The 27,845-nt window shown below is 38.3% G+C and overlaps 2 protein-coding genes across 2 annotated transcripts; both read right to left on the bottom strand.

The window, feature by feature from the left end:
* Positions 1 to 279: 279 nt before the first annotated feature.
* On the bottom strand, positions 280 to 17,516 carry LOC137180997 (transmembrane protein 255B). Its single transcript, XM_067586318.1, has 9 exons — positions 17,335 to 17,516; positions 16,184 to 16,326; positions 16,009 to 16,071; positions 7,530 to 7,619; positions 6,013 to 6,093; positions 4,811 to 4,896; positions 4,133 to 4,292; positions 3,293 to 3,439; positions 280 to 1,867 (listed from the first exon to the last, which is right to left on the bottom strand). Exons 1-9 carry the CDS (start codon positions 17,402 to 17,404, stop codon positions 1,628 to 1,630), a joined length of 1,080 nt encoding a protein of 359 aa, XP_067442419.1. The 5' UTR covers positions 17,405 to 17,516; the 3' UTR covers positions 280 to 1,627.
* Positions 17,517 to 19,199: 1,683 nt separating this feature from the next.
* On the bottom strand, positions 19,200 to 27,373 carry grk1a (G protein-coupled receptor kinase 1 a). The gene is made up of 7 exons (XM_067586298.1): positions 26,222 to 27,373; positions 24,321 to 24,448; positions 24,049 to 24,206; positions 22,743 to 22,826; positions 21,784 to 21,908; positions 21,014 to 21,215; positions 19,200 to 20,112 (listed from the first exon to the last, which is right to left on the bottom strand). Exons 1-7 carry the CDS (start codon positions 26,921 to 26,923, stop codon positions 19,820 to 19,822), a joined length of 1,692 nt encoding a protein of 563 aa, XP_067442399.1. The 5' UTR covers positions 26,924 to 27,373; the 3' UTR covers positions 19,200 to 19,819.
* Between the last annotated feature and the right edge of the window lie 472 nt (positions 27,374 to 27,845).

Genomic DNA, 27,845 nt, shown 5'->3' with positions numbered 1-27,845 from the left:
AATGTGGTAAAGATGAGCTTGTGAGTTTTCCTATGAAAGCTCAGCATTCATGTTAAATGATGTTTTGACCTATCAAGAGTCCTCTAGTGGGTGCCATGCTGTGCCGTCATCAGTTCACTGGGACGACATTCTCTATCCCTGACCTAACTTTCCTTTAAGCTGCCTTTCAATCCTACTCTCACCTGAGCAAAGAGCAGATAATACAACTGACTTGATAAGGAAACTTCGTCTGAATACCAGTGGTCTGCTCAGTTGTCCAGCCACCATCACTGTATTACTGGTTACACTACCAATAGCCACCAATTAGCAACCCCTTTGGTATAAGAAACTTTTCTTAACCAGTCTATCAAGTAAATTAAACAGGTGAAAACATCAAAGCAAGTCTCATTTACTGAAGACTGAGATTCGATCAAAAATACTAAATGAACTAAATGGTTGAATGATTATTTTCATAACTGATTAATCTGCCTATTATTTTCTCAATTAACCAATTAATCATTTGGTCTATAAAACATCAGAAAACAGTAAAATATGTCATAATATTCTAGAGCACAAGGTGACTTCTTCAAATATCTTATTTTGTCCGACATACAGTCCAAAACCAGAAAATATTCAATTATCTATAATGTAAAACCAAGAAAAGCAGCAAATTGTCACATTTAAAAACTCAGAGCCATCCAAATTTTTTTTTGCATTTTAGCTTGAAAAATGATTTAAATGATTAATTTGAATATCAAAATAGCTGCTGATTAATTTTCTGTTGACTGACTAATCAACTAAATGGTGTAATAAAAGTATAATACGTGTGTTGAATTGAGCAGGAGAAAGTTTTATTGCTTATGAATTCAACTTTTTATTTGTAAGAGAAAAAAACATTCTTCTTTCAAAAGTTACAGTTAGTTACACTTTAAGGTGAAACAATACAATGATATATCACTTTATACTGGTAGTAAAAGTAATACTAGTGAAACTTTAAAACATGAGATTTTGTGAAAGCCCTTACTCCACATATATTTGTATGTGTTAGTGAATGTATGTTTATTTTATGGGTGCCTCTTTAATACATAAATGTATTTCATTGCAGCAGCTACAGCATCCCATCGCACAACAGTTAACATGCATCATCAATAATATATACACTATATGGACTTTAAAGTGCTCATTAAATGATTCACACAAACATTAAGTAACAGCAACATTAGCAACATTTACTCTCCCATTTGTATTTTAAAGAAAGCCCTTTAAATTGCTTGTACAGTAGTCAGTATAGTGAGACAATACACAGGAACACCTGTAATCGATCTACACAAGTTATAACAGAAACATCTACCAGATCACTTATTTATATGTAACATGTAAGCGTCTAAAGGCCAGCTTGAGGCTTAACGAATACACATGAAATAACTTAATAATTTCTATATAAACACGCTATATAGCTATAAATCTGTCTCTCTTCAATGCATCTTATCAGACATGTAAATAGTAGCATCTATATCTAGTCTATAGTCTTGAAGCTCACTGAGTGTTTCCTGTCTACAAGGTCATCAACCAAACGTCTTGTGCTACTTCCAGTCTGACAAGGTCAAGACATTATTTTCCAACATGCCCCGTGTGTTTGGCTGAGGGTTCAGCAGGCGTACGGTGGAGGTTTCTCAAAGGGGCTGTAGGAGGATCCGTAGAGCACAGGAGCGTTGGGTGTCAGCATGTACCCTCCTGGTTCCTGGGTGCCTCCCTGAGGCTGCAGCTGGTTGGAAGCCTGAGAGGGCTGCTGGTTCTGGTTCTCCTCAGAGGGGCAGGAGGTAGTGGACGCGGGGCCTCCGTCAGGGATCAACTGGGGTGTAGCAGGTGTCTGGTAGTTGCTGTTGTGCTGTGGGAAAGAAAAGAGGTGTGGTAGGTTGGTTTGGCACATGGAAGTGCAGCCAAAAGATACCTAAAATTATTTCTGACATTTTTATGTGAGGTGTGGTGGAAGTTTATGTTCTTTGCCTTGGCTACCAGGCAGTCGGATGAAAACAGGAATGTCTAGTTTGGTTCTTCGGTAGCAGGCGCAGTAATAACAGCAGAGATTAGCCAACGTTAATAATAAATCAGTGTGGGACAAATCTCAGTCATCACAATACAAAACAAAGAGTCTACTGCCATGCTAGTGAATCTATGAGACTATACATAAACACAGTGGTGCTTTGAGTTAAATGTCAACATGCTAATTGTCAAAGGAGAGTAATTATACACACATCACATAGTTGCAAGGCTATTAAAGAGCAGCTTCAATGAAAAAAGTAGTAACGCCTGCACACTTACTCTGAACCGCAAAATGTAATCAGATAGGACAATGTTTCGATCCTACTGGGATCTTCATCAGGTCAAAATGTTTGTAAAAATAGATACCACACCCATATTTATACATCCATGCACACCCAGAGGACACACAAGCTCTGTGATGACAGATGTGGTTAACCATCCAACATGCTAGTTTAGCACGGTGACGTTTGATATTTAAACATAAAGCACAGCTGAGGCTGATGAATATGTCATTAGTTTTGTTAGTATTTAATTATAAACCAAAGTATTGGACAAACTGAAAGTTAAAGGATCACCACAGTTATTATAAATCATCCTGAGGGGAGACATGAATGTCTGTACAAAATTTCATGGAAATTCATCAGTAGTCGTTGAGATATTTCACTTTGTGCCAAAGTGGTGGACTGACTGCCATCCATAAAGTCATGGCGCCAGTGTGGCTAATAAATACTAGAAGGCAACAGCTGATTTAAGGTGATTGGCTCGATTATCTCATGTCATGGTTTACTTTATGATTCATGATTCATATATCATAAATCTGGCCTTTCAGTTTTCAACAAGTTCTCGGGCTCCTTTCCAACCATCATAAAACATAATCCCTGTTTAATGTGAAAAAACATCCAGTGCAATAGTAAAATTGAGGATACATGTAGGTTTAGTTGACTTTTTGAAGGTGAATAGCCCAGTAGTGTAATGTGGCAGCAGTGCAGATTAATAGTTTTCTCTCTGTTCAAGTGCTTTGATGTTAGAGTCAAACAGCTGTGGTGGTCGGAGCAAAAATAAATGTGATCCAGTGCAGCTCATCTGGTTGCCAAACATCTGCAATGGAAGGGAAGATTAATTTTCACAGCAGACGTTTAGTCATGTTGGGATGAGCACAGGTATAAATGATAAAGCTGCTTCAGTGCTTTTCCTACTATGACAAGTCAGAATATCTATGGAAACAAAATATCTACAGTTTTGCTCATTTTGGTTTTGGTCTCAGCCCCACCTGCATGGGTATCGGGTAGTTGGGGTAAGCGGGCAGAGTCTGTCCTGAAGGACAGAAGCCAGCGTAGGTCAGCATGTGCTGGGTCGGGTTGTACAGAATGTGAGGTGGCGGTGCCGGGCTGGGAGCCATCTGAGGAGTAGGCTTCTGCTGCAGAAAACAGTCAAAATGCTTTGGATCAGATGCACCATTTACACACGAAACATGCACACTTCATTATGTAAGAGGTAATGAACTATGCATACTGCCTAATGTACTGTAGGAACAATAATCGTAAAATCAGGACCATTAAGATTAAACAAAATGAGATCAGAGTCGGAAAGAGCAGACAGTTTTTTAGTACTTCCATGTGTGAGCAGTTTTTGGAAAGGTAGTGAGACAAAAAGAGATCTGCACACACATAAGTCAATATCATGTTTCAAACCAAGTTTTTGATATAAGTAAAGTAACAGAGCAAAAACAAGAAAGGCTCAATCTGAATTGTTCAAGCTCCGGTAACAGATGTTGTAGATTGTCGTTAAAATATACTCCTAAATGCGCACATACAGGCAGGAAACAGATGCTGGGGATTTTATACTGTTCAGTGTCAGATATGTGGCCTGTAGACAATGAGGAAAAGTTACTATTATTTTATATGAAGCGCTCCTGGGGATAATAAAAAACCTTCAGCAGGGAGCCGAATGTATCAGCCAAGCAATATTAAAAGTCTTATATTTAGCTCAGGAGTCAGACCTGCCTGTCTGATGCGGTTGAGTGTGACTTTTTAAATTGCTTTTTAGCAAAGACACACTCCAGTTTTCCCTCTTTTCTTTTGAGTAACAATTGTTCCTGACGTCTGCTCACCATGTCCTTGTACGCTCCGAGGATGGCGGCGTTGATGATGCCCAGGAACAGGCCAATCACATTGAGTACCACTGAGGCCCAGAGCAGACGGTGCAGGTGGATCACATCCCAGCAGCTGCTGACCCCAGTGAACTCGTAGTACTGTGTGTGGTACTCTGTGCTGGAGGAGGAAGAAAGCAGGGTGACGATAATACAACTCCGTGCTGCTAAGGATGAGCTGGACCACCATATCTGCATTTTCCACCATTTTTTCTTTCATTCCTTCCACATTTAGTCACGTTTTTTGGACTGTTTGGAAAGACCTTTCATTTCAGTGTGGTTGTTGTAAAATCCAAACTCCATGTTTTGAAATATGGCTTCCAAATGGCGTTTTTTATATGAAAGGAAGTGCTGAATTTTTTGCCTTCTAAGTGTTTTTTTCCCCAAGTCTGTATCTACAGTTTTTGTCAGCCAACTCTAAAATCGGGGATTCTGTTTTCACAGCAGTCACTGCTTTCTACTATATTATTATCCAAGTTTTATAACATACTTGTCAGAAATTAATAAAAAATAAACCTGTTCAGAAAGTTTGGAAGTTAATCTAAAAATATCTGCTTGTGTAAATGCATTAAGTACAGGCGATTTGGTGATAAAATATGTAAAACTACATGTTTAGTCTTTGCTTCTGGATCGTCTCACCTCTCACAGTTGTAAAGGTAGCAGCAGTAGCAGGTGTCACTTCTCAGTTTCAGCTTGCAAGCTTTGTCAAATGAACGGCACGTCACCTGCACAGGCAGAGGTTTGATGGGTTAACGCAGTTCTTAGATACATCCGTTTAGACAAATAAATACTTTTTTAAAGCTTTATTTAACAAACCAAAATACAAAATCTCAGACATTTCAGCTTGAGAATAAATAACATACAGTACAACAAGGGAAATTGCATGTCAGAAATGTTTTTTATTTTTAAAGAGACTTTATGTGATGCTTGGAAATGCTTTTTTGTGTGTTTCAAACATTCTTGACCTTTTTTTTGCAGGTAATTGATTTCAATGTAATAAGATAATTTGAAACCAAAAAGACTTTGAAATTTAGGGTAGTTTTTAAAAAAAGAAAATTAATATGTGAAGTCCGCCTAATAATATAACAAAATTATTCCTATGTTTGGTGGAAGAATTACAATCAAAGTACGCAATAATGTCTACATTTTTCTTAGCTGTATACTGTAACATACTGTATATCCTCTAAATATTTCTCCAAATCTTTCCAAAACATCAGGGAAATTCAGAGTCAGAATAAATCTATTAATGACTCTTTCCTTGCAAAAAGCACAACTGTTATATCTACGTCAGTAAATCTTCCAGTCAGACTGTTACAGGAATATATTTTGAGAAGGATTATTAAATTAATTTCTTTAACTTAATTGGTTATACAGAATTTAAAGTATGTAAGACAAGTTCTTTTTGACAAATAAATACATGATCAGTAGGAAACTGTTTACATTTCTTTATCTCATTTCCAGAACTTAATATATTTATTTTGAATTTGGTGTGATGGAGAGTGATTTAGATGCGGTTGTGTGCAGATTATACATACGTCAGTGAGCCAGTAAATCTCTGCAGTAACACTATTTGACCACTAGATGCTACTACACACTTAGTGAAAGCCCCTAAAAGGGTGCAAGAAAACACAATATGGTGATCTTACATCAACCCAAAAATACAGTTTGTCCAGTAAGACGCAGATATAACGCAGAGTGTAAGATGAGGACAATTTAAAGGTGATCTGAAAGTGTGTGGAAACCATATACTGGACTGTGTTTTAAAAGTGTATATGTTAATACAACAGAGACAATGTGTGTGTGTTTGTGTGTGTGTGTGTGTGTGTGTGGTTGAGATTCACCTCTGTATAGTAGCTGTCGTAGGCATAGCCGAATCCACTGGCGTAAAAGTCACACATGTCCTCCTGTAAGGGCCTTATATCCTGTGTGTAAAAGATTATTTGTTCAATATTATTTAATCAATATATTTTTACAGTATTATTCCACCACAGAACTGTGATCTAATTTTTTTTCTTCATCATTAGTGTCCTCTCTTAGAGTAAATCTCTTGTTTTAAGGGTCTTGGTGAAACACTTGTGTGTCGTGTAAAGCTACGTGTGAGTGAATTTGAACCCTGGCTTGTGTTATTCTGTCCATCCTCTTCCTGTTTCTCTGTCACTGCAGCAGTGAAGTTTTACAACATGTGCCTGCTATCAAAAAAAAAGAAAAAAAAACAGAAAAAACACGTCCAGTGCACCGGACAAAACCTCCTGCATCAAATGTCCCTGGACTTTATATAATGTGGGAAGTCATAAAATCATTTTCATTGTCCAAGGCTTGAAGGTGCAATAAATATGATTTTTTACTGCTCTGTGAGCAAAAAATAAATATATCTGCAGGAGCATGATAGTATTGTTGATCAATATCAGTGACTCAGTGCCAGCTGCTGAGAGGTCCGGCTTTTTAAACTCTCTCTCTCTCTCTCTCTCTCTGGTCCATCCATACTCATTAAGACTCTCATTAAAATTAATTAAGCTGATGTGACAAACGGAGGTGCACTGGTGTTCATGTTCACACACCCAGAACATCTTAAGGAAGCAACGCTTACCTTATCTGACCCTCTCTGCATGTTCAGTTCATTCCTGCATAAACCAGCTCAGGTATTTGCACAATTTAAGTTTCATACATTTGTTCTGAGAGTTTGAAATTGTCATCATGGGGACAAATGATGTGTTCATAAAATGAAAATTTACAGTAAATGAAGCTATTTGAGTTTTCTTCCTTATGAATACAAAGAAATACAAACATGGTCTAACAGTGAAAATACTTTAGGAGGAAAATGAGAAAGAAAATCTGTTGATGAATTGCTTTTTTGTGAAAGTTTTGACTGATACTGTGTGTATATATCAAATTGCAACAGACTATTGCAAGGATATTTCCTGGGAAATCACTTCTTAATTGACAAAATATAAAATATACATCTTTAGATGTTGAATATTCTGTGTATTTATTTGCATCATGAATGCAAAAGTTTTCCGTGACTGGGAGAACAGTGGGGAGACATTTTTAATCAGCCTTGCTCTGCTGAATGTTGCAGCTCTCTGCAGGTCAGACTCTTATATTTGTTGGTCAGGTCCACTTGTTGGGCAGTGAGATGTGATGTTGCTGACTGTTCTGTTTCATCAGGAGAGCCTGACCTTACTGAATGTGTCTGTACAAATCTCAGCCTGCATTTCTGCAAAGAGAACTTCTGTATCTGTTAAAGTTTGGTGTGTAAGTGTGTGTAGGGGGTTATTTACACAAAAAATTATGAATTAGTTTCTATTTCTTTTTATATCTGTGCAGACACGTGAATAATACTTCTATAAGTGATACTTACAATGAACTCTGAAGCGATGATCCCGTCCACAATGGCACAGAAGAAAGACGCAATGACTCCGATGCTGACGAAGATGATGGCTGCCATGAGCTTGGAGAGAGGAGAGGGTAGGGTCATGAAAAAATATTTTGGAACAAACACAAAAGTACAATGAAGTATCACCAGAGTAGAAAAGTAGCAGAGAATTAATGAGATTTGCAGCTTGTGATTTACATTTTTGATCATCAATTCATAACTAAAAGATAATTACATAAGAAACAACTGAAGAAACTGAGAGCGAGCATACTTATAACTAAATACATGGATGTTGAGTGTTTGATTATTGATTTTAATGAATATGTCATATTATATGGTACACAAAGTGAACATTTTTATATAAAATACACACACACACACACATATATGTAAGCTTCTCTGCTGGTCCTGTTTGGTCAGCTGCAGCGTCTGGGCTGCAGGACAATAAATGAAATGTACGACTTCTTGCTCTGCCAGCGCAGAGGTGCTTTGTGGGTAATTTATGGGGAAAGAGGCAACATGCGGGGACAGAGGGACGGACTTTTGTACCAGCAAGGTCAATCTAATTCTCCCAATCTGATACACACACATACATACACACACACACACACACACATACAGGACTGGACAGAGTAAATCCATATTGTTGCTTATAACATCCACTCACACATTACAGGAAATTAAAATATGTAACAGCATCATCAGTCAAAAATCGCATCACTGATGACAAAACCCAAATCTTTACTTTTCATCTGGTGACACACACCTGCTTCCTCCACATAGCTTTTACTGTAAGACAAAGTAATTTTCTGATAACACACACACACACACAGACACACCAACAGACTCAGCTGTCTGGTCACAGATCACAGATGTCTAATCATAAACTTTATCTCTAAGCATCGTTTACTGTCTGTTCAATCATTCCTCCTGGACTGAACCTCCTGTACTGAAACAAGAAATGAAACACACTTCATTTTTTTTCTTTCCATCTACTGTATCTATGAATCTAAAATGTTACACGGCTTACATCAGTTTATCCCACAAATTAAGAGAAAAAGGTAAAAGGTTGACTCATTAGGGACTTTATTACCATTTCAATGATTTCTGATGACATTCAAGATCCTCCCTCTTTCCTGATTGGCAGTTCAAGTCAAATTTACATAAATGATGTTGACGGACTCGGCTCATCACACCACAACTTTCTTGGTTGGATTATTTTAATAATTTACAGTTGATGATCCTGAAGCTGCACAAGTGATCTCTTGTGAGACTCAGAGCAGATATTATTTTGGATGATAATCAGAAGTCAAATAATTTCCCAAACATTCCTTATTGTCTGTTTTATTTGATTCCAAAGTTGCACTGACAATGGACGTGGGACCAAAAACAGACTGTTCAGTTGATTATGTTTGTGTCACAGAACAAAAACTAATGACTTTGTTCTAATGTTCATCTTGCAGCAATAGAAGTTTAAATCTAAAAGCAAGAATATAAAAGGGTGTAATGTTTGTTGGGGGATTTTGTTCCATTAGAATAAAGAAAGAATTTTGCTTCACTTTTATATAAAAAGTTAATAAAAAATGTTTCATTCCACATAGGCTGCATTTCAGTCACACATATACAAGTAGCAGTAGCAGTTTGCTGTGAGATCAGGCTCATCAGCAGGATGAACGGTTAAAGGCCCTGCACACCTGCACAGGTGTTTTCACTTATTCTGGCTAATTAGACTTTTGCTCAGGTTGAAGTTGGGTGAAACAGGTGCATCAAAGCACCTGAGTGTGACTTAAATGTCAGTCAAGCACAGACTGTACATGCACTTGATTAAATAATATGTTTTTATGCATTTTTTTTTTTCATAAACATGCCTCAATCTAGTCGTGTAAATGTTTAAATATAAACTGATGGAATTCACATGATGAAATTTTATTCAGGTTAATTACTAACTAACCTGGTTGGAAATATTTACCTCAACATGTGGGAATAACACAGTAGAAATATAGATTAAAACAAGGGCATTTTTAAATTGATTTCCCTCAACAAAGTGAAATAAGAGCCAGGCTTTTTTTTTTCGGGGTGGGTTTTTATCTGCCACTGGCCCAGACTCTCCACTTCATTAGCGGTTTAAATGACTCTGCTTTTATGGGCTGCAAGTGGGAGATGAGGCCAGCAGCGGAGACAATAGAGCCTGACAACTGCATTACTTCACATTACCTTAGCACCAGCTGCCAGCACATAAAACACCTCAACACACTCTGTCACCCAAAAGCCCCTGAACCTCCCCCAATAAAACTGGAGGAGTGAGAGAAATCAAATACTGTAAAAGATTAAAGACGCACAGAGATATAGTAGATAGGAGTGGAGAAAGTAAGGAAATACACAAGACTCAAAGTTTTAGAGAAGAAAAGACATCAGTGAAAAAGAGATAAAGACACAGAGATGAATTTTATAAGAGTCAGTAAAGATACCAATCAGGTTATGTAACTAAAGTTGCTGACTGCTGCAAGGTCTTCTTCCTCTGCTCAGTGGTCCAGTGACCAATCACAAGCAGCTGGACACACTGGTAATAAGGACTGAACGCTGGGTAAAATACGTCCCTTTTAAAAGGTTCACCGTTCTGCTCTTCAAGCCACAAGGTGACCAAAAGGACGGTAGTCTGTGAAATATAGGCAGTAACTACAGAGGAGTCTCCTGGAGCAGAGAACATGAGCTACATGAAGCGTTTAGTCATAAAGAAATCTTACAGTGTATCGAGGCAGTGAAGCTTGTTATAGGAGCCAGCAGGATAAGTGTAGATAGGAAGGGAGTTTGGGTTTTTCTTTTTTTTTACAGAAAGAATTTCATGCTCCACAATCCTTTTAAACATTTTAGAGATAAGACAAAATGAAAAAAGGTGATATGGGTCATTAAGATTTTTCAACCTTTATCCAAGAAATGTCAGAAAAGCACAAATGTTTTACGTTCAACACGGTCATATTCATAAAGAGGTCTCTTGGAAATATCTGCATTTATGAGCGCAATGTCCTAAAACTGACAATGTATTAAAATTGAGAGAAATACAATTTTAAATTGAGAGAAGAGACACAAGACGACAGCAGTGTGACGCTGATCTGTGTGGTGGAACATTATGAGCGGTGGATGGACGTATAGATTTGCCTTCACCAATGAAATGGGATCAATTCCCACTCTATGCCAGCAGGGTTTCTTCTATGGATGAAGTTGTATGTTTGCAAAAGTGTTTATTGTTAAAGTCAAATGTAGATTGTGAGTGATTTTTCTTTGCCAGAACAAGACTTCACCTCAACTTTCACCCCTTGGCATGAATTAACTAACTGCTCCTTCACACATTTTTTTTGCAGTATGTAAAACTATGACCTCTATGAACCTTTTACTCAAAATAATGTAACCTCAACCTAAAAAAGGGCAGGTGTGATTTTTTTTTGTGGTTTTGAAAAATAGGTGATACCACATCAGAGTGAGCATGTGGTGCATTACTCATGAAATCGGTGGACAGAAAGTGAGGGGTCACACTCATAAAGTTTCATTGATTATAGTCAAGTCAAGCCAATTTTATTTGTATAGTCCAATCTCAAAAACCATAGAGTTGCCTCAAAGGGCTTTACAATCTGTACAACAATACAACATCCTCTATCGTTAGACGTTGATTCAAATGAGGAAAAACTCCATAAAAGACACTTTGACAGGGAAAAAATGGAAGAAACCTCAGGAAGAGCAACAGAGGGAAGGATTATTCTTCCAGGATGGACGGACATGCAGTAATAGATGTTGTGTTTACAGAACAGACCTGAAAGCACTATTACAGAAATACATCAAAGAAAAACAGGATGACAAAATTATAGATGGATTGATAAGAAGAAATATACTTTGATATAAAACTAGATTATCTTCAGTGTAACTGTAAATCAATTTACAGGACATCAATATATAGTATATATTTGTATGTATCTACTGTACATACGCAAGACACAATGTTGTTCAATCAATGTGAAAAATTTCTATAGGCAACTCTACGTGTCTATTCAGTAAGTGAATTATAAATATAAGCTAATTTGCTAATGTAAACAACTCATAACTACTTAAACCATAACATCAAATAAACATTATATATAATTAAGTCAATATAAACATCTTAACATGCTAGATGATCTATTTCTATACCAGAGAGCATTAATCATTTGATCGTTTTAAACTGCTGAATACATGTTGTGCTCTTCCTTCCTTAATCCTTAAAATTACATCTCCTGATTCTCCCTCATTGAAAAATCCAGAATCTATAAATATGCAAATATTTTTCATTTCAAAAGTTCAACTGTTAGATACAAAATATCTCCTACTTCACTGAAAAGTCCATTCTCTGTGTATGTGCACTGGAGGCTTCAAGTTTCCGCATCACACTTGTGTGAGTTGCATACTGGACCAGGATTGGTTCCTAACTAGTTGTGATGTCACAAATCATGCTCGTAGGTTCACACCTTAAACTCAGATTTAAAGTGAGCGCAGAGAAACTTTCACTTTCAGCAGATGAATGAAAAAACAGCTTCTAGTGTCAAACTGCACATACATCATTCTGCACAGTGAAGCTCAAACATCCAACTGCAGGAACAAGAGGAAAAACACATTTTTGACTGGAAGGGGACTTTAAATTTTAATCCTAGTCTCCATTGTAGGAAAAGCTTCATGTCAGATTTGTCCATCCAGGAGTCAAACTGGAAACTGAACTCATCACTTCTTCAACCGTTTACACCTCAAACTGCATCAAACCGTCCACCTGCTGCTTTATGAGGTCAGAGGGGCAAAGGGCCGTGAGATCCAGGAAGTAAGAGATGCTTCAGAGCTCTCAGATGTCGCGTGGCATTGTGGTACGGCTCGTTGTCCTTTAATGAGCGACCTCGCTCTGCCAGCCGGCTCTCACGTTACAGTGTGAGGGAAGAAGACACCCGTGTGTGAGAGCGAGTATTGTGCCACATGTCCCTGTCACAGACACTGAAGACCAGCAGCGGCAGTGTGGCAACGATCACACCATTAAAGTTTAAAGCACAGGACTGGGAGCGATGGCGCAGAGGCAGATAGATACAGCGGACAGTGAATGTCTTTGTCTCTGTATCTTCACTCTGTGTTCACACATTTACAGCCACACACACACACATATACACCTGCAAAAACCTGCAGGAAGTACTAGACTTTTTAAAAAACTCTTCATCTTTGTTAAGTGATGGTTCATTTTGAGTTATGTCAGAATACTCATGCACACACACACACACACACACACACATACACACACAGTTTCCACATGTGTGAACAGCTCCAGGAAGACTATCTATGTAGACTGGATTAGACTCGATACACTGTAACGTAACGTAAGACAAAAGTGATCCGACCAGGTACACGACACCTTGGATGCCACATGAAAAATTTACAACACACACACACACGCACACACACACACATTCTCATATACCACAGTCATGGAGAAAGGTGGAGGGAACATGTTTATATCTCCACCACACCACGATCATGTCTATAAAAGTGTCTTTAAACATCAGGAAATGACTGTAAAGTAAGTGCAGTGCTCAGAGATAAATCCTGATAAAAATGACTTCTGTTTCTCCTCCATATTTATGCTCCTAACTACAGCTACACAGTGTAAATAGAGTATAAAACAAATGATACAAATTGAGTGGACTGTCAACACCCTATTTTGAAAAGAAATCATTCATTTATGTAGGATTTTTCTGACATTAAAATGAGAAGATGGATGTAGAAAATATCTCCCCCACTAAAAGTTTTCTTCAAATTGCCTCTAAGAAAAAAATGTATGTGTATAGTACAAATGTATTGATTAGAAACTAGAGCTGTGTAACAAAACCATACCACATACTAATTCTGCACATTAAGTACTACATACTAATGGTCATGTTTACTGTTTTAGCAGTAAGTTTACAAAAAAAATCAGCTGTGAGTGCGTCTACATGCACACGAGTATCCTGGTTTTTCATTCTTATCCTGTTGTGTCTTGATTCCTCAACATTTCAGCCTCTCGTTTCTCTACCAATGGAAGAATCTATAGGAGGACTCCACATAGTATATCAAGGCTTCTAAAAACCAGGACCAACAACATATAACCAGGATACTCATATAAACACACTTGATGAAACTCCACAAAGAGAAGGCAAAATGTCTTTGTTAAGACAAGTGATTTAAAAAACTGTCTGATTTGAGTTTGAACACACTTACTCAAAACCTGCTTAGATTAGTATGGATTGTAGATTTTGAGTACACCACATTTTTCCAGGATGCAAATAGAAATGGAGGACCTAAGAAGACAAAAAATAACTAAAACATTTTTGGAAAAACATATTGTACATTTTCTAGAGTTGCAGTTTATTGCCTTTTGCACAGCATAGGTATCATAGCATTTCCTGTTAGTATAAAACAGTTAAAGGACAGGTTCACAGTTTTTGGAGTCTGTCCTAAAACAATATTCAGGTGCCCCGTATGGACACCAGACTGTTGTTGATTCTCATAGACTAACTGGCACTACACTATACTATAAAGATCAGTATATAATGTATACAGTCAGTATGTAGTTTGGGAATGGGACACAACTAAGGACTCCTAATCTGAAGTTTCTGTGTCACTGGTGTTCACTTAACACAGTCAGGCACACGCTGGTTTTATATACTGTGAATGTGATACTGAGGATACTACTTAAATGACACAGAGGAACAGTTTCAGCTTCTGGTTGCCCTGCAGTCACTTATTTGCACTTGTTGATTTGACTGTTATGAGGAAAACACTGACTGGAGGTCAGTTTTATGCAGATTTACTTCCTAGACACATGTAAAGTTCTCAAACTGGGGTCCAGGGATGTTCAGATATATATTTTCCCCTTTAACTACTCAGATCAGATGTTTCACTCTCTACACTTAGATTGTAACAGAAGGTAATAATCCTTTGTCTCTACTTCAGAGTCGTTGACATGATGACTTTTGAACCTCCTGTGTCCCCATCTGAAATAAAGCATCCCTGTCAGCAACTGACCAATACTAATTCAATTCCCCCTCTTGTCATTGAACTCCAAAGCCAATCACATTCACTTCCCTCGACCACAAATCCAGTCACGTACACACTGACCCGGGCACAAGGACCAAGAGCACATTACGCCGCCATCGAGTAATCAGATTTGCTTCTTGCTCATAATAGAGCAATTTCCTGTAAAACTGTTCAGTGAATTTGCAAAGTCTGTAACATAATCCTTTAATTTATGGTATATATATGTCCTGTTTTCCAGGAACAAATGCCTTTTTTTTTAGAAGGTGAATACTGTGAAGCTCAAAAAGCTTACAGAAGTCACCTTGAGAGCGCAAACATAAGGTTGAAATGTGAGTTTTTGTCATAAGAAGACATTCGTTTCTCACCAAAGGGGACAAGAATCGCATTCCTTAAAGCCTCGTAAGTTTTACAACCTGAATTCTTTACATCAACTTGCAATATTCTTCTTCTCCTGTTTTATTTCTGCATGTCTACGTTCTACGCCACCAACTGTCAATGTGTGGAACTAACTAACAGAGGTTCATTGTAAAAGAAATCTATTCATGTGCTGGCCTACTTAGTTGACCACTTAAAAATGTTTCCAGCCGATATGAGAATACCCTAAAGCCATGGTTCCTAACCTTTTTTTGTATATGACCCTTTAAAACAAAGGAATGTCTACTCATGACCCCTCATTACTGCTTACACATGCCTCCTGATTTTGAACAGTTACATTTATTTTATTCTTGTACACTGAAGATGTGAAAATATCCAGTAATTCATTCCAAAAGAAGCAAAGATTTGTATCTAAAAACAGAACATTTTATGTGGCAGAAATCTGGAATTTTTTTGGTTTCAGTCCTGCGATCTCCTCGCGACCCCTCAAATTTATCTTGTGACCACTTGTGGGGAATCTGACCCACAGGTTGAGAACCACTGCCATTGGCTTGACAGACCTGCATGATGCACAGCTTCGAAAGAATAATCATCAGAAAGTCTTTGCCACTTGACCCCCTACACCAAGGGATGTATACAGCTTTCAAAACCAACCAATCAGAGTATCAGAGGGCATATAAAATAAAGATTTATCTACGTTGATCTGTGTGCCTGCAGGGATCCGGACAGATCTACACCTTTTTGTCATCATACTGTCCTATGTGAGCTAACAGCAGTCTTTTAAAGGTCATGGCAAAGGTTTAGAGAAGAGAAATTCGCCTACATCTGGCATTAAATAAAATACCAACCATGTCTGCAGCAATTATATTTGTTTACCTCCTGAGACTGTATGATGCCCATATATACAGTCTAAAGGGCTCTGAAGGGTCTAAATGAAGACCAAAAATGTGGATAATGAATGGAATAAATGTCATCATGTGATTTTAAATGTGTAACAACACAGGAACAGACTCACCATGGGTCTGCGGTTTTCCACCAGGTGGATGCCAACAATACCCAGAAACGCTCCGAAACTCAGCTGGATGTAGAAAGACATCAAAGCAGAAGAGTTCAAGGATTCAGACATCATCAAAGTGTTGAAGAAGGTTATAATCATAACTGTATTGAGATGGGAGTTGGCTGTCACTCACGGTGATGCCTGGGTAATATCCAGCTACAGGCACGTTGTCGGTGCGAGTGGCAGAGACCAGACCCACAGCCAGAACCACCAGAGCCAGAGCCAGCAGAGCCACAGTCACCCATAGAGCCGTTTTCCTGCGCCGCAGGTAGTGATCTGAGGACAGACAGGTGCACAGGACTGACCTCAGGACATTCATTAAACAACATGCCAGTTCAACGTGCTTTACATAAGATATAAAAGACATTAAGACAAGATATAAAAGAAACACAACACAAGATAAAAAGACAAAACAGTAAATAAAATAGAAGATAATAATAAGATAAAACAGAAGAAGACTGGAGAATAAAATGACAGGGCAGTTCAAAATATGAATAAAAAGCCCAAAATTTAATCATGTGCCAACTTTGACCTTAAACTTTAACCCCTCTGAACACCAGAGACAATATGCTGACAGTTAGAGCTGCAACAATTAGTCCATTCATATATTAATAAATCAATAGAAAATTAGTCCGCAACTATTTTAATGACTGAATAATTGTTTTAGTCATTGCTTAAAGCAAAAATGCCAAATATTTGCTGGCTGCAGCTTCTCAAATGTGGTGATCTAAAGCTTTACAGTGTCATACAGCTTTGGGTTTTGGACAAAAGAAGACATTTGAAGACGTCATCATGAGCTTTAAAAAGTTTTAACTGGCATTTTTCACTATTTTGTTAATCAAGGGAGTATCTGCAGATTCACTGATAGTGAAAATAAGATCATTTTACTGTACTCTTCTTTAATTTCTTTTATAAGTCCTTTTCCTGGCAGGTGAGCTGTTGTTTCTAACAGAAGCCCATGGACACATGTATTTTTGTGTCATGTAAAAGAGCAAAACTTTCTTTTAGAATTAAATAAACTCTGACAAAGTGTCCTCAGTTTGGGAGATTTACTTTGCAATCTTTTTTCTTACAAATACTTCCAGGCTATAAACACAGAAACATCTCCTACGCATAGAGTTTAAGTGCACAACATTTAATGAAAGCACCTCACAAAAAACACACTTCATGTTGTTGTCAGTGACATTAAAGTAGCAGAACATTAAAAACCTCTCTGTACAGTCTGGCTGTGATCTCAGCATGAAACTTAATTTATCTGGAGAACAGGTTGTGAACACAGTGTACCTGCAGGATCCAGTATTTCTGGCGTTGTTTGCTGAGTTGTCTGCTGGGTTTCTGGCTGCTGCATTTCCATTCAGTCAGGTTGAATTAGCTGTAAATGAAAGAGACGATCAGGCAGCTGAGACAACGTCCGCTTGTAGTGTTTCAATGGAGTCCCCGTTGATTCACAGAGTCCACATCCTCCACTTAGACACCAAACCAGAAATAAGAAGAGAGTTTATTATAACTCAAACATCTTCTCTTTTTTTAATTAATAAGAGTGTTCACCAGAGCTGACTCTGAACTCAGATGGACTCAACTTTTCTTGAAGCCTGAGAGAAAGAAACAGAGAGAGAGAGAGAGGGAGAGAGAGAGAGGGAGAGAGAGAGACCAATCAGCTGCATTCACCTCAGTGATCAATTATTTATGATTATTTGTGTATCTTACATAAGTTTGATTCAGCTCAGATTTTGGATGCACATTGAAAAGACTTAGAGTGTGTGTCATAGCCTCTGTGCTGCCAAATAAACAGGTGGATAAAGTGAGTTTTTGGAGGGTTTTTATGTCTGTATGCTGCAGCTCTAACTGCTGACTGCTCATGATGCTGCAGCCTGGATGAGGAAGATGAGTTTACAGCTCCCTCCATTGGCACATATGTGAAGAACAGGTCACACACCCAGCTTTACGTCCATGAAGGTATCTGTAAATTGCTACTCGTCCTATTTTTTTTTTAAATTATCTTTTAAATATTCAAATGAACATACAAGACAAATATTTGTACTTTCATGTAATTTCACCCATTCTGAGAAGCTTTCAGTCTTTTTTTAGGTGACAGCTATTATTGTTACATGAACAAAAAGGTGTGTGTCCTGGCTTTCATGTAATGTGTGTATTTTTAATGATGATTTAGGTTAGAAATATTATTTATGTGGTGTGTAAATAGTATAAATCTGAAATAATTAGTTGATAAATCAATTAATTGATTGGCAGCTACTATTTTGATTATTTATTAATCATTTAAAGTCTCCCTCCACTCAGAAATGTGTTTTTTTTCTTGTTTCTTCAGTTGAATGTTTGAGCTTCACTGTGCAGGATGATGGATGTGCAGAGTTTGACACTAGAGGGATGTTTTCACATTCATCTGCCAAAGGAGGAAAGTTTCTCTCTTTTTCAATGAGAGACAAGAGGTAGATGTAATTTTAAGGATTTTAACAAGGTAATTGAACTTTTTTTGTGGAAAAACCATATTAGACACAAATTATTATTCAAAGAAGAGTCTTTTTTCATGTCTTAAAACATGTCTCTTGGGGATAATTGAGTAATTTTTCAGAGTCAGACAGTTTCAGCTTCTCATTTGTGAGGATTTCCTGTTTTTCTTTGTCTTATTTGATGGTAAATTGAATATCTTTGAGGTTTGGAGTGTTGGTCGGACAAAACAAGCAATTTGAATAAGTCACTTTGGACTTTGGGAAATTACAGTCAGTTTCCTGACATTATCTAGACCAATGAATCAATACCAACCATTAATCAAAACCACTGAATTGAGAGTAATCAGTAGATTACAGTTATTTTCAGACTGAACTTAGTGTGTGTACAAACTATTGTGAATAAGTCAAAGCTTTTCCGTATCTTTTCAAAACTCTACATACTGTTCATGTACAGTTAGTTAACAGTAGACATAATTTGTTCAGTGATTCATGTTGGCTGGACTATAAGCTGTAAAAAGAAATCAGCTTTTAATATAAAAAGTAAGACGTGTGAATGCTGCCACATGTGCCACGGAAATGAATCGTCTGCTCGTAACTGCTGCGTCTGGGATGGAGCTTGGCTGTAGGCGGAGGAATTACACTTATTAATGTGCCACTCACATGATCACACACAAACCATGGTGACTTTAATGGCAAAATATTTATTTGAATTCATAAACATCTCTGCAGTATGGATACAAGCTTATTTACACTTCTGGAGCTGCAACATGAAATAACACAAACTGCAGAAGCAAACAGTAGAAATATGAACAAATGTGTTCACAGGTACATGTTTGTGTTGTGTTTTATCAAATCTATTGGTCATATTAAACTGTACGTTCAAAATAATAGAAAAAACTCTGTTTAAATGCAGTTCACACACATAATAATCGATCATTCATACCTCAAAAAATATCAATAGTACTGCATTTTTAGAAACAGACAAAAACAAAAGTGTGCACTAAAGACAAAGACAGTATCAGTACACATGAACTGAACGGTTCTTACACTAAACAGTTGTTAAAGTATTCATCAACTGTGAAACCTTGGCTACCATTGAAAAAAGGAAAAAAGTGCTGGTTGAAGAAGTATTTCATCTTGTCTGTGAGGACTCTGATGAGTGCTCGTGAAGAAAACCTTTGATTATATTTTCTGTAGCACAACTGTACAGAAACCTTGTACGAAAAGTGCTCAAGAAAGAAAGTTACATTGACTGATAAATAAAAAGTTGATGCAGAATTATTCATGCACTGTGTGGCCTCTTACGACAAAGTGCAGGTGGAGGTTTTGGGCGGCTGCTCCAGGATGGATTCACGTCGCAGGTCGTTGGGTAAGTTGCCGTTGGGGCCCCAGACTGTGAGCTCACCATAGATCCCTGTCTCGATCATCTCCTCCTGCCAAGGGATGGAGATGTTCCCTGAAGCAAACTCATCAAAAAAGGCATTGTCATTTTCTTCCAGCTGCACGCCTTTAACCGTGGAGAAGGCCCCGACATCGTCGATGTTCTTGGCGTAAACTGTCTTGGAGTCTGGCACGAATGGCGGCGTAAGAATCCCTGAGGAGACACAAGAGGGCGCAGACGTCAAGACACGAACAGACAAGGTTAGTTAAAATTCTCAGGCCATATTTCAACCCTGGATACCAAAATGTCTGAGAGCCTAAATCAACTGAGCCACCAGGATGCTCCAAACAACGTCTCATCATCAAAGAAACATGTTTGACCAGTGTGCATGTTGGAGCTCATCAAAAGAGATTCTGAAAGTGTTTCATTTCATTCATTCTGCAGCCTGCAAGATGGACAATTATCCCATGCAACCAATGACAGAGACACATGAACGTATCAGCATCTGAAGGTTGTAGTACCGCTAACACAGAAACATTTCAAGTTCAACAAAATCTAACTTAAACAGCATGAACTACCACACACAGAGCCACAAAATAGTGTCATAAAATAGTATTTAGGTAAATATTAAAAGCTGCTAATAAAGTGATAAAACTACAAAACTCTCTATTGGTGAAATCCTCATTCATCACTCTCAGATGGACTGTGATTGAATAAAGAATAAGTCAGTTAGTGTTGCTGAATAATTTTTCACATTTGGTTTTTTGGTTACTTAATCACGTAGCTGACAGCACAAGTTAATTTTGTCAACTAAAAAACAACCATTCTTCAAGATCAAATGTGAAAAATTCACCAGTTTTTCAAAGGGTGTTTGTAAATGCTACACTGCAAAATATGAAAAAATACATACTTGGGTAGTATGAAGTTGTGGAAAACTTTCAAAACCAATGTTAAATAGGTAGAATATAAATAAAACTGACAACTGTGTACATTAAGATAATTTGAAGTAAGCAGACAAAACACTGGCAGCGACTTACATGTATGACACATTACATAAAACTGCATTTCTATCTTAGTGACTCAGACACAAACACACACACACACACACACAGACCTGCATTCAGCTTCCTCCAGTTGATCTCGCTGAAGAAGGGGTGCGCCCTGAGCTCGTCACATGACCCATCCTTGAAGCCGAGCCTCTTGTCCACCTCTTTGCACAGCAGACCCTCACAGAGGGTCCTGGCGTTCTCACTGAACTTTTCTGGATAAGTCACGGGGTCGTTGAGAATCCGCTTCTTCAGCACCTTGTTCTCCACCTTGAAACAGCACAAAGAGCAGAAGAGATGAATTCATAACTATAGTACTATTATAATTACTGCTGTCCCACTTAGTCTAAACTGCACATGGCTTCTTTCACATTACTCCAACATTTCTTCTTTAGAGTGGGTAAATAAACTAGAAATGCATTAAAAACTCAAGAACTTATTTATTGGTCATGTATCATTTGTCAGCAGGCTAATATTAATGCACAGTCATCAGAAAATGCTCTAAAATAACACTATAAATCCTCCAGAATGCACATTTCTATATTGATGTACATTAACAGCATGTCTTATGTGCAGATGTATGATCAAATGAGGGCTCACAGCAGTGTCAGCATCAGACCACAAGTGGGCGAAGTTGAGCCACCAAATCTTTAAATACATGCTGACAGATTTAATAAAAACTGGTTTAAACATGACATGAGAGAGAGAGGAAAGAGTTGAGAGGACGATGATGAATGACACAGATCAAAAGAGCCAACAGAGCATCTTTAAAGTAGACAATGAATATGACAACAGCTGAAAACATGCTCTGAAATGAGTTCATATAGAGCGAATTTACCTTCTCTCCTCTGGTCCTAAAAGGTCCCTTAGCGGCGATAAACTCATACAGAGTGACACCCAGAGTGAAATAGTCTACAGAGTAGTCGTACTCTTCTCCTTTTAGCAGCTCTGGTGCCATGAAACCTGCAGGTGAAAAAGAAATTGTGACTTCAGAAAGTAAATTTGTATCATTAACTCTCTAAACTATAATCCACAGAGTTTTACCTGTAAAGTTTCAGGTTTTACTCAAACAATGCAGGAGAGTTGTATAATAAAGCTGCAGCTCCTAGATGTACTCAGAGGTGGAAAGTAACTAAGTACATATACTCAAGTGCTGTACTTACACTTTTGAGGAACATGTATTTTACTTTAGTATTTTCGTTTTGTGTGACATAATACCAGTCTATGCATAATACTTATGCCACAGTACTTTTAAGATTAGATTAGATTGCTATACATTTAACTACATACATATTAGTATAGCTGCTATACTGCAGTATACAGTGTGGTTATGTAGTATCACCTGGACCGGCTATAATATTATGATTCCACTTACAGGTGACTGTATTCATAATTTGACACTCTGAAAAGAGGATATTCTGCACTTTTACTTGTGATGCCAAATTTAGTTGCTAATAAACAGATGTAGCTTATGTGCATAAATATTGTCTTTATCTATTCATGTTGATTAAGCACATGTGGGTATTTAAGGGCAGATATTTGCTCTATTATAACAAGGCAGGTTAGTTTCAGTCCAGTCAATCAGGTAACGTGGTAATTCCAGCTACAGTAGCCTAAGTGTGCACAGCATGTGGTGTTACATAGGACAGAGTAAATGTCATGTGATAATTACACTGTGAGAAAGATAAATATTGAAGAGCTATGTAAGGTTTACACAAATCCTGCTTTCAGAGCAGCTACAAACAGGCAATTTGGTCATTTTTTTCTACTTTTTCTTCTAATTATCTGCATCTGTACCTGGAGTCCCAGCGTATCCTTTGATTTTGGACTGATCATCAGCCAGCTCCACAGCCAGACCAAGGTCAGAGATACGGACGTTACCTGTGAGAACAAACACCACGGTAAAGTCAAGAGCTGTGTACGTCACAGATACGAATGTTGACCCGCACACTACGTCTCTGGCTCATTAGCTTGTAGTAGTGCGATAACTCAAAGATGTCCTTGTGTTAGAAGTAAGACACAGTTTGTATTGTAAGTGTGAGCTGAATGTGAGTGAGTGAGTGCATGTGTGTGATTTGACCTCGGGAGGCCAAGAATGAGATATATTTTTAAAATCAAGATTAAGATTAAGACTCACTTTATTGTCATTTTCCAGCACTCACATACATTGAAACAAAATTTATCCTCTGCATTTGACCCATCTTATACACTAGGAGTGGGGGGACCAACTCAAGTTCTTTATGCCATTATTGGTCAGGGGCACTGACAGGAGTATTAACCCTAACATAGATGTCTTATATCAACATGATAGGCTACAGTGTTATTATCCGCTGGTATATCTGTTGTAGCATTCACAAGTGGCTGTGTGTTTAAATTTTATTTTTTTAAAGGAATAGTTCATAATTTTGGGAAATACACTTATTTGCTTTCTCGATGAGAGTTAGATGAATAGATTGATGCCACTCTCATGTCTGTACGCCAAATATGAAGCTGGAGCCAAGAGATGGTTAGCTTAGCTTAGCATAAAGACTGGTAACAAAGGGAAACAGCTAGCCTGGCTCTGTCCCCTACTTCAGGAAGTAACTGCTCCTGGCCAAAAAAATAGTCTGGCATGTAACACTACATAAAACCACAACTTGTCATGTTTCTTTTTTTTTTTTTACAGATTAAACAAACATATAACAGACATAATGTGTTAATTAGTGAGCTTTAGAGGTGCTGGTGGGCAGATTCTGTTATCTTTGGACAGAGCTAGGCTAGCTGTTTCCGAGTTTCCAGACTTTATGCTAAACTAAGCCAAGCTAACTGTCTCCTGGCTGCAGCTTCATATTTAATTTATTTTAATTTTGTCATGTAATTCTCTGCAATAAAGTGAATAAGTGTTTTTTCTCAAAATGTCAAATGATTGTTTTTAATTAAATATATTAGTGGTTCAAATTCGCTTCTAAATATACCTGTAGAGTCATCATCACCTCAGTTTGACAGAGCTGACTACCTTCACATGACCAACAGCACAAGGACTGTGAGAAACTTGAACCCTCAATAAAAGACTTCAGGCAGCACCTCAGAGACTACATCAGTGTTTTGTACACAAGTGTCTGACCTTCATTATCCAGCAGCACATTCTCTGGTTTGAGGTCTCTGTAGATGATCCTCTTCTGGTGGAGATGCTCCATGCCCTGGATGATCTGAGCAGCATAGTAGCAGGCCCGTGGCTCTTCAAACCCTGGGTTGTTCTCATCCACGTTATAGATGTGATACCTAGTGGCGTGGGAGGGATAGAGAGGGTTCATCTAAGAAAATGTTATACTTAATAATACCAGCAGGAGACGGTGTGGGCAGCATGTCAGTGAATTAGAGTGAAAATGATCTAACCTCAGGTCTCCTCCGTTCATGATGGTCATGATCAGACACAGTTCTGTTTTTGACTGGAAGGCGTAAGCCAGGGAGACAATGAACCTGCTGTGAACTCGTGCCAGGATTTTCTTCTCCACCATCGCCCCCTACCATAAGAGGACAGCAGTCGGGATATTACACCACTTCTCTCAGAGAGCAACCAAGACTTGTATTTACGGCACTCTAGGTATCATATTTAGACACTGGACACAGTGATGAAACACAAACATGTCTGTCTTTACATGTGCATCATTAATCTAATTAGTTTGGCATGATTAAATTATAAACATTATCACATTACATTAAAATATGGCACTTGCTGTCGCTTAACTGGTTAACAAAAGCTGTGCTCAGTGCAACTTTAGTTGTGCCTGACTTGTAAGGGCCAACATTTTTCAAGGAAAGCTACTGACTCACTGGACCATTCTGGCAGTATAGTCTGGCTAGCTAGTGATACTGTCAGTAGTGTTTCCCACATGGAAGTGGGGTATTGTGATTTCAGGAGGCTCCAACATCCAACACTTTGTTGGCTGCACGAGAGCGTAGCATTCACAGGCTTTTATGGAAATAATTGAATTTGCATGATGATTGCATTTGAATGCAACATTTCAGCACACAAACATTTTAATTGTATTTGGAATAAACACTTTAAAGGACAGGTTTACTTAAAATAACAGTCAGGTGACCAAATGAACACTGATGCAGGTTTTGCTCTAAACATTCCTACTGTTCATACTAATATTAAAAGATCACCACCTTGTGCTTCCAATGTAAGTGATCGGGGACAAAATCCACAGTCCTCCTTCCGTGCAAAAACGTGTTCAAAAGTTTATCTAAGTTAGTCAAATTAAATGGGTATCTTCTAAAGTTACAAACTTTCTAGTATACAATTCTGTCTTTTTGTTACTATCCCTCCACTGCAGCTCAACAGGGAAACACAAAAAGGGAATTTTGTACTAAAAACACTTAATTTGACTCATTTAAATGGGTGAAGCCTCATATTAGATTCAGATAAACTTTTAAATACATTGTTTCACAAAATGAGGACAGTAGATTTTGTCTCTATCACTTACATTGGAAACACATTAGAAAGGGATTTCTTAATGGCTAGTATGAACAGGAAACCTGTTTCAATGACTTGAAAAATGTGAACTTATCCTTTAAAGTTAAAGTGTAATAAAGATAACTACATATTAAAACATACTGTAGGACGGCAAATCTGTTTTGGTGGTCCAACCAGATAAATTCTCCATGAGTCACTCTGGTATCCTTTGCATTAATAAAAAGGGCATGTTTTCCTACAGTGAACAAGTACACAGAGCTCACCATCATAACTCCACTACTTCACATATACGACATTATCAGCTTCTACAGTGCGTACAGGCTTGGATTACAACACAATAAACTAACTAACCTATAAAATTGTAATTTAGCAACATTTCAAAAGGTGCACGTGTGTTGTTTCTCTTTTTGGTGCTAAGCAGAAGATTAGGAATCCACTCCAGAGCTGCTCCATTTATAAACATGGGGGGATCGGCACTTTATAAGGAGATCAAAATGTTCTAATGCTGAGGGTACTAATCATATAAGCCAAAGGTGCCTAACGTTGTCTGCGAGGCCCCATCTAGTTAATGACCGTTGTTTAGATGAGAGGATTACACAGATACACAAAGAAGATAAGAGGAAAACTACAACACAAATATGTTTCCAAATGAAAACCACTGCACAAACTCTAATGTGTAATGTCCCTGAAAAATAGTCTTGTACAATTAGATTGCTGAGATCTTCTGTTGAAGGTTACTTACTTACTTAGATGTTTGGACTGGATGACAACGGGTAAAGGCATCTACAAAATTCCTAGTCATGGTCTGATTCTTTACCTCGTAGCCTTTTCTCTTCTTCAGCCTCTTCTTGTTGAGCTTTTTGCTAGCGTACAGTTTCCCCGTGGCCTTCATCTGACAGGCAGACACTTCCCCGAAACCCCCTTTCCCCAAAACGCGGAAATCCAAAAACCAATCCTCTTCCATTGGCTGCATCTCCAGCCACTTCCACTGCAGAAACCTCTTCAGATACATGGTCTCCAGGAAGAAAGTGTAGGGCACTTCCTTAAGAAAGTCCATCACACTGTCCATGGTCTCACTGAATAGATCATCCCCGGCTTCCTGGTGTTTCTCTTTGACCTTTGTGATGCCATTCTCTGGCAGGAAGGGGCAGAAATACTTGGCCCCAGGCTCCATGTACCGGGACAGGATCTTGCTGGCTTTCTTGACTCTGTCCTCATCCTCAGCATTGTTGTACTCCTCAATATCCTTCCACAGGCGGCAGGGGCCTTTATACTCATTGTTGGATTCAAGGAACTCCTGGAAGAGACGTTTGCCGATGGGCTGTTCCACGCAAACCGACTGGAAGCCGAGGTCTAAGGTCTCCCTCAGACCCTCGCAGACTGTGATGTGAGGCAGCTTGAGGCGCGAATGGTACTTCTTGTCTCGGTTGGCTGCAGGGTTGGCGGTGCCATCAAAGCTCCCGCGGGCTGAGATGTAGGCAGAGTTGGCCACCACTGTTGTCAGGCCACCAATATCCATGGTGACACAGTGGAAAGGTGAGGAGGAGGGAAGAAGAAATGTGTGTAATGCAGCACAAGCTACAGAGAAAAGGTGCAACAAGGAGGCAGAAGTTAAAGCGTGTCGCACCGACAGCCGCACAGAGCTCAGTGGTTCCCTCAGTGAGGATATCACTAAACCCCAGAGTCCCTTCTCTTCCTCTCTCACACATGCAGACACACATGCAGATCTACCTGACTCATCACCTTTCCCCAAAGGGATTTATCCACTCTGTAACTCTGTAATGCTTTATCCTGTGCTAACACATGTGCACACCTGCAGAAGAGAAGGGAACAAAGAGTGAAATAAATGAAGACTCAGGATGAAAATGAAAATGAGAAAGAGAGGGAGAGGAGGGATAGATGTGGTATGCATGTAGTGGGCTGGTAATGAATGGAATTTGCTCACAGAAGCCGCTGTAGCAGAGAGAAAAGCTAGAAGTGGTCACAGTGTTTACATCGTGCTTCTGTAGAGAGCACTGGTCTTTCACCTTTGAGGTCATTTTATCAAGTTTAAACTGTCTTTCTCCTGATTCAAGAAGTGTAAAATAGAAAGCACTCAACAGGTTCCTTTAGTACAGAATATGTAGACTTTTTAAGATATTACTCTGCTTTTAAAATCATTACACTGGTTATATATTTGTTTTAGTAATGATTTTAAGATTTTATTGATTAGTTTTAAGGTTCTTTGGGTTATACTTTACCAACCTGTACACAGCCTGAATGAATGTTCCTGTGTCTAGATTTAAGACTACAGGAGACTTCCGGGGCATCTCAGCTCTGAAATGACCTGCCTGCAAAATTATCATCTTCTCTAAATCACAAAACTAATTAACACATTTTTATTAATTCACCTGTCAATAATTTGTATGTCTTTTATACTTCACTTTACTTATTGTGTTTTA

Source organism: Thunnus thynnus, chromosome 1 (genome assembly GCF_963924715.1).
Source record: "Thunnus thynnus chromosome 1, fThuThy2.1, whole genome shotgun sequence".
NCBI lineage: Eukaryota > Metazoa > Chordata > Actinopteri > Scombriformes > Scombridae > Thunnus > Thunnus thynnus.
Note: the sequence above shows the minus strand (reverse complement) of the source record. Positions and strands in the feature narration are given on the sequence as shown.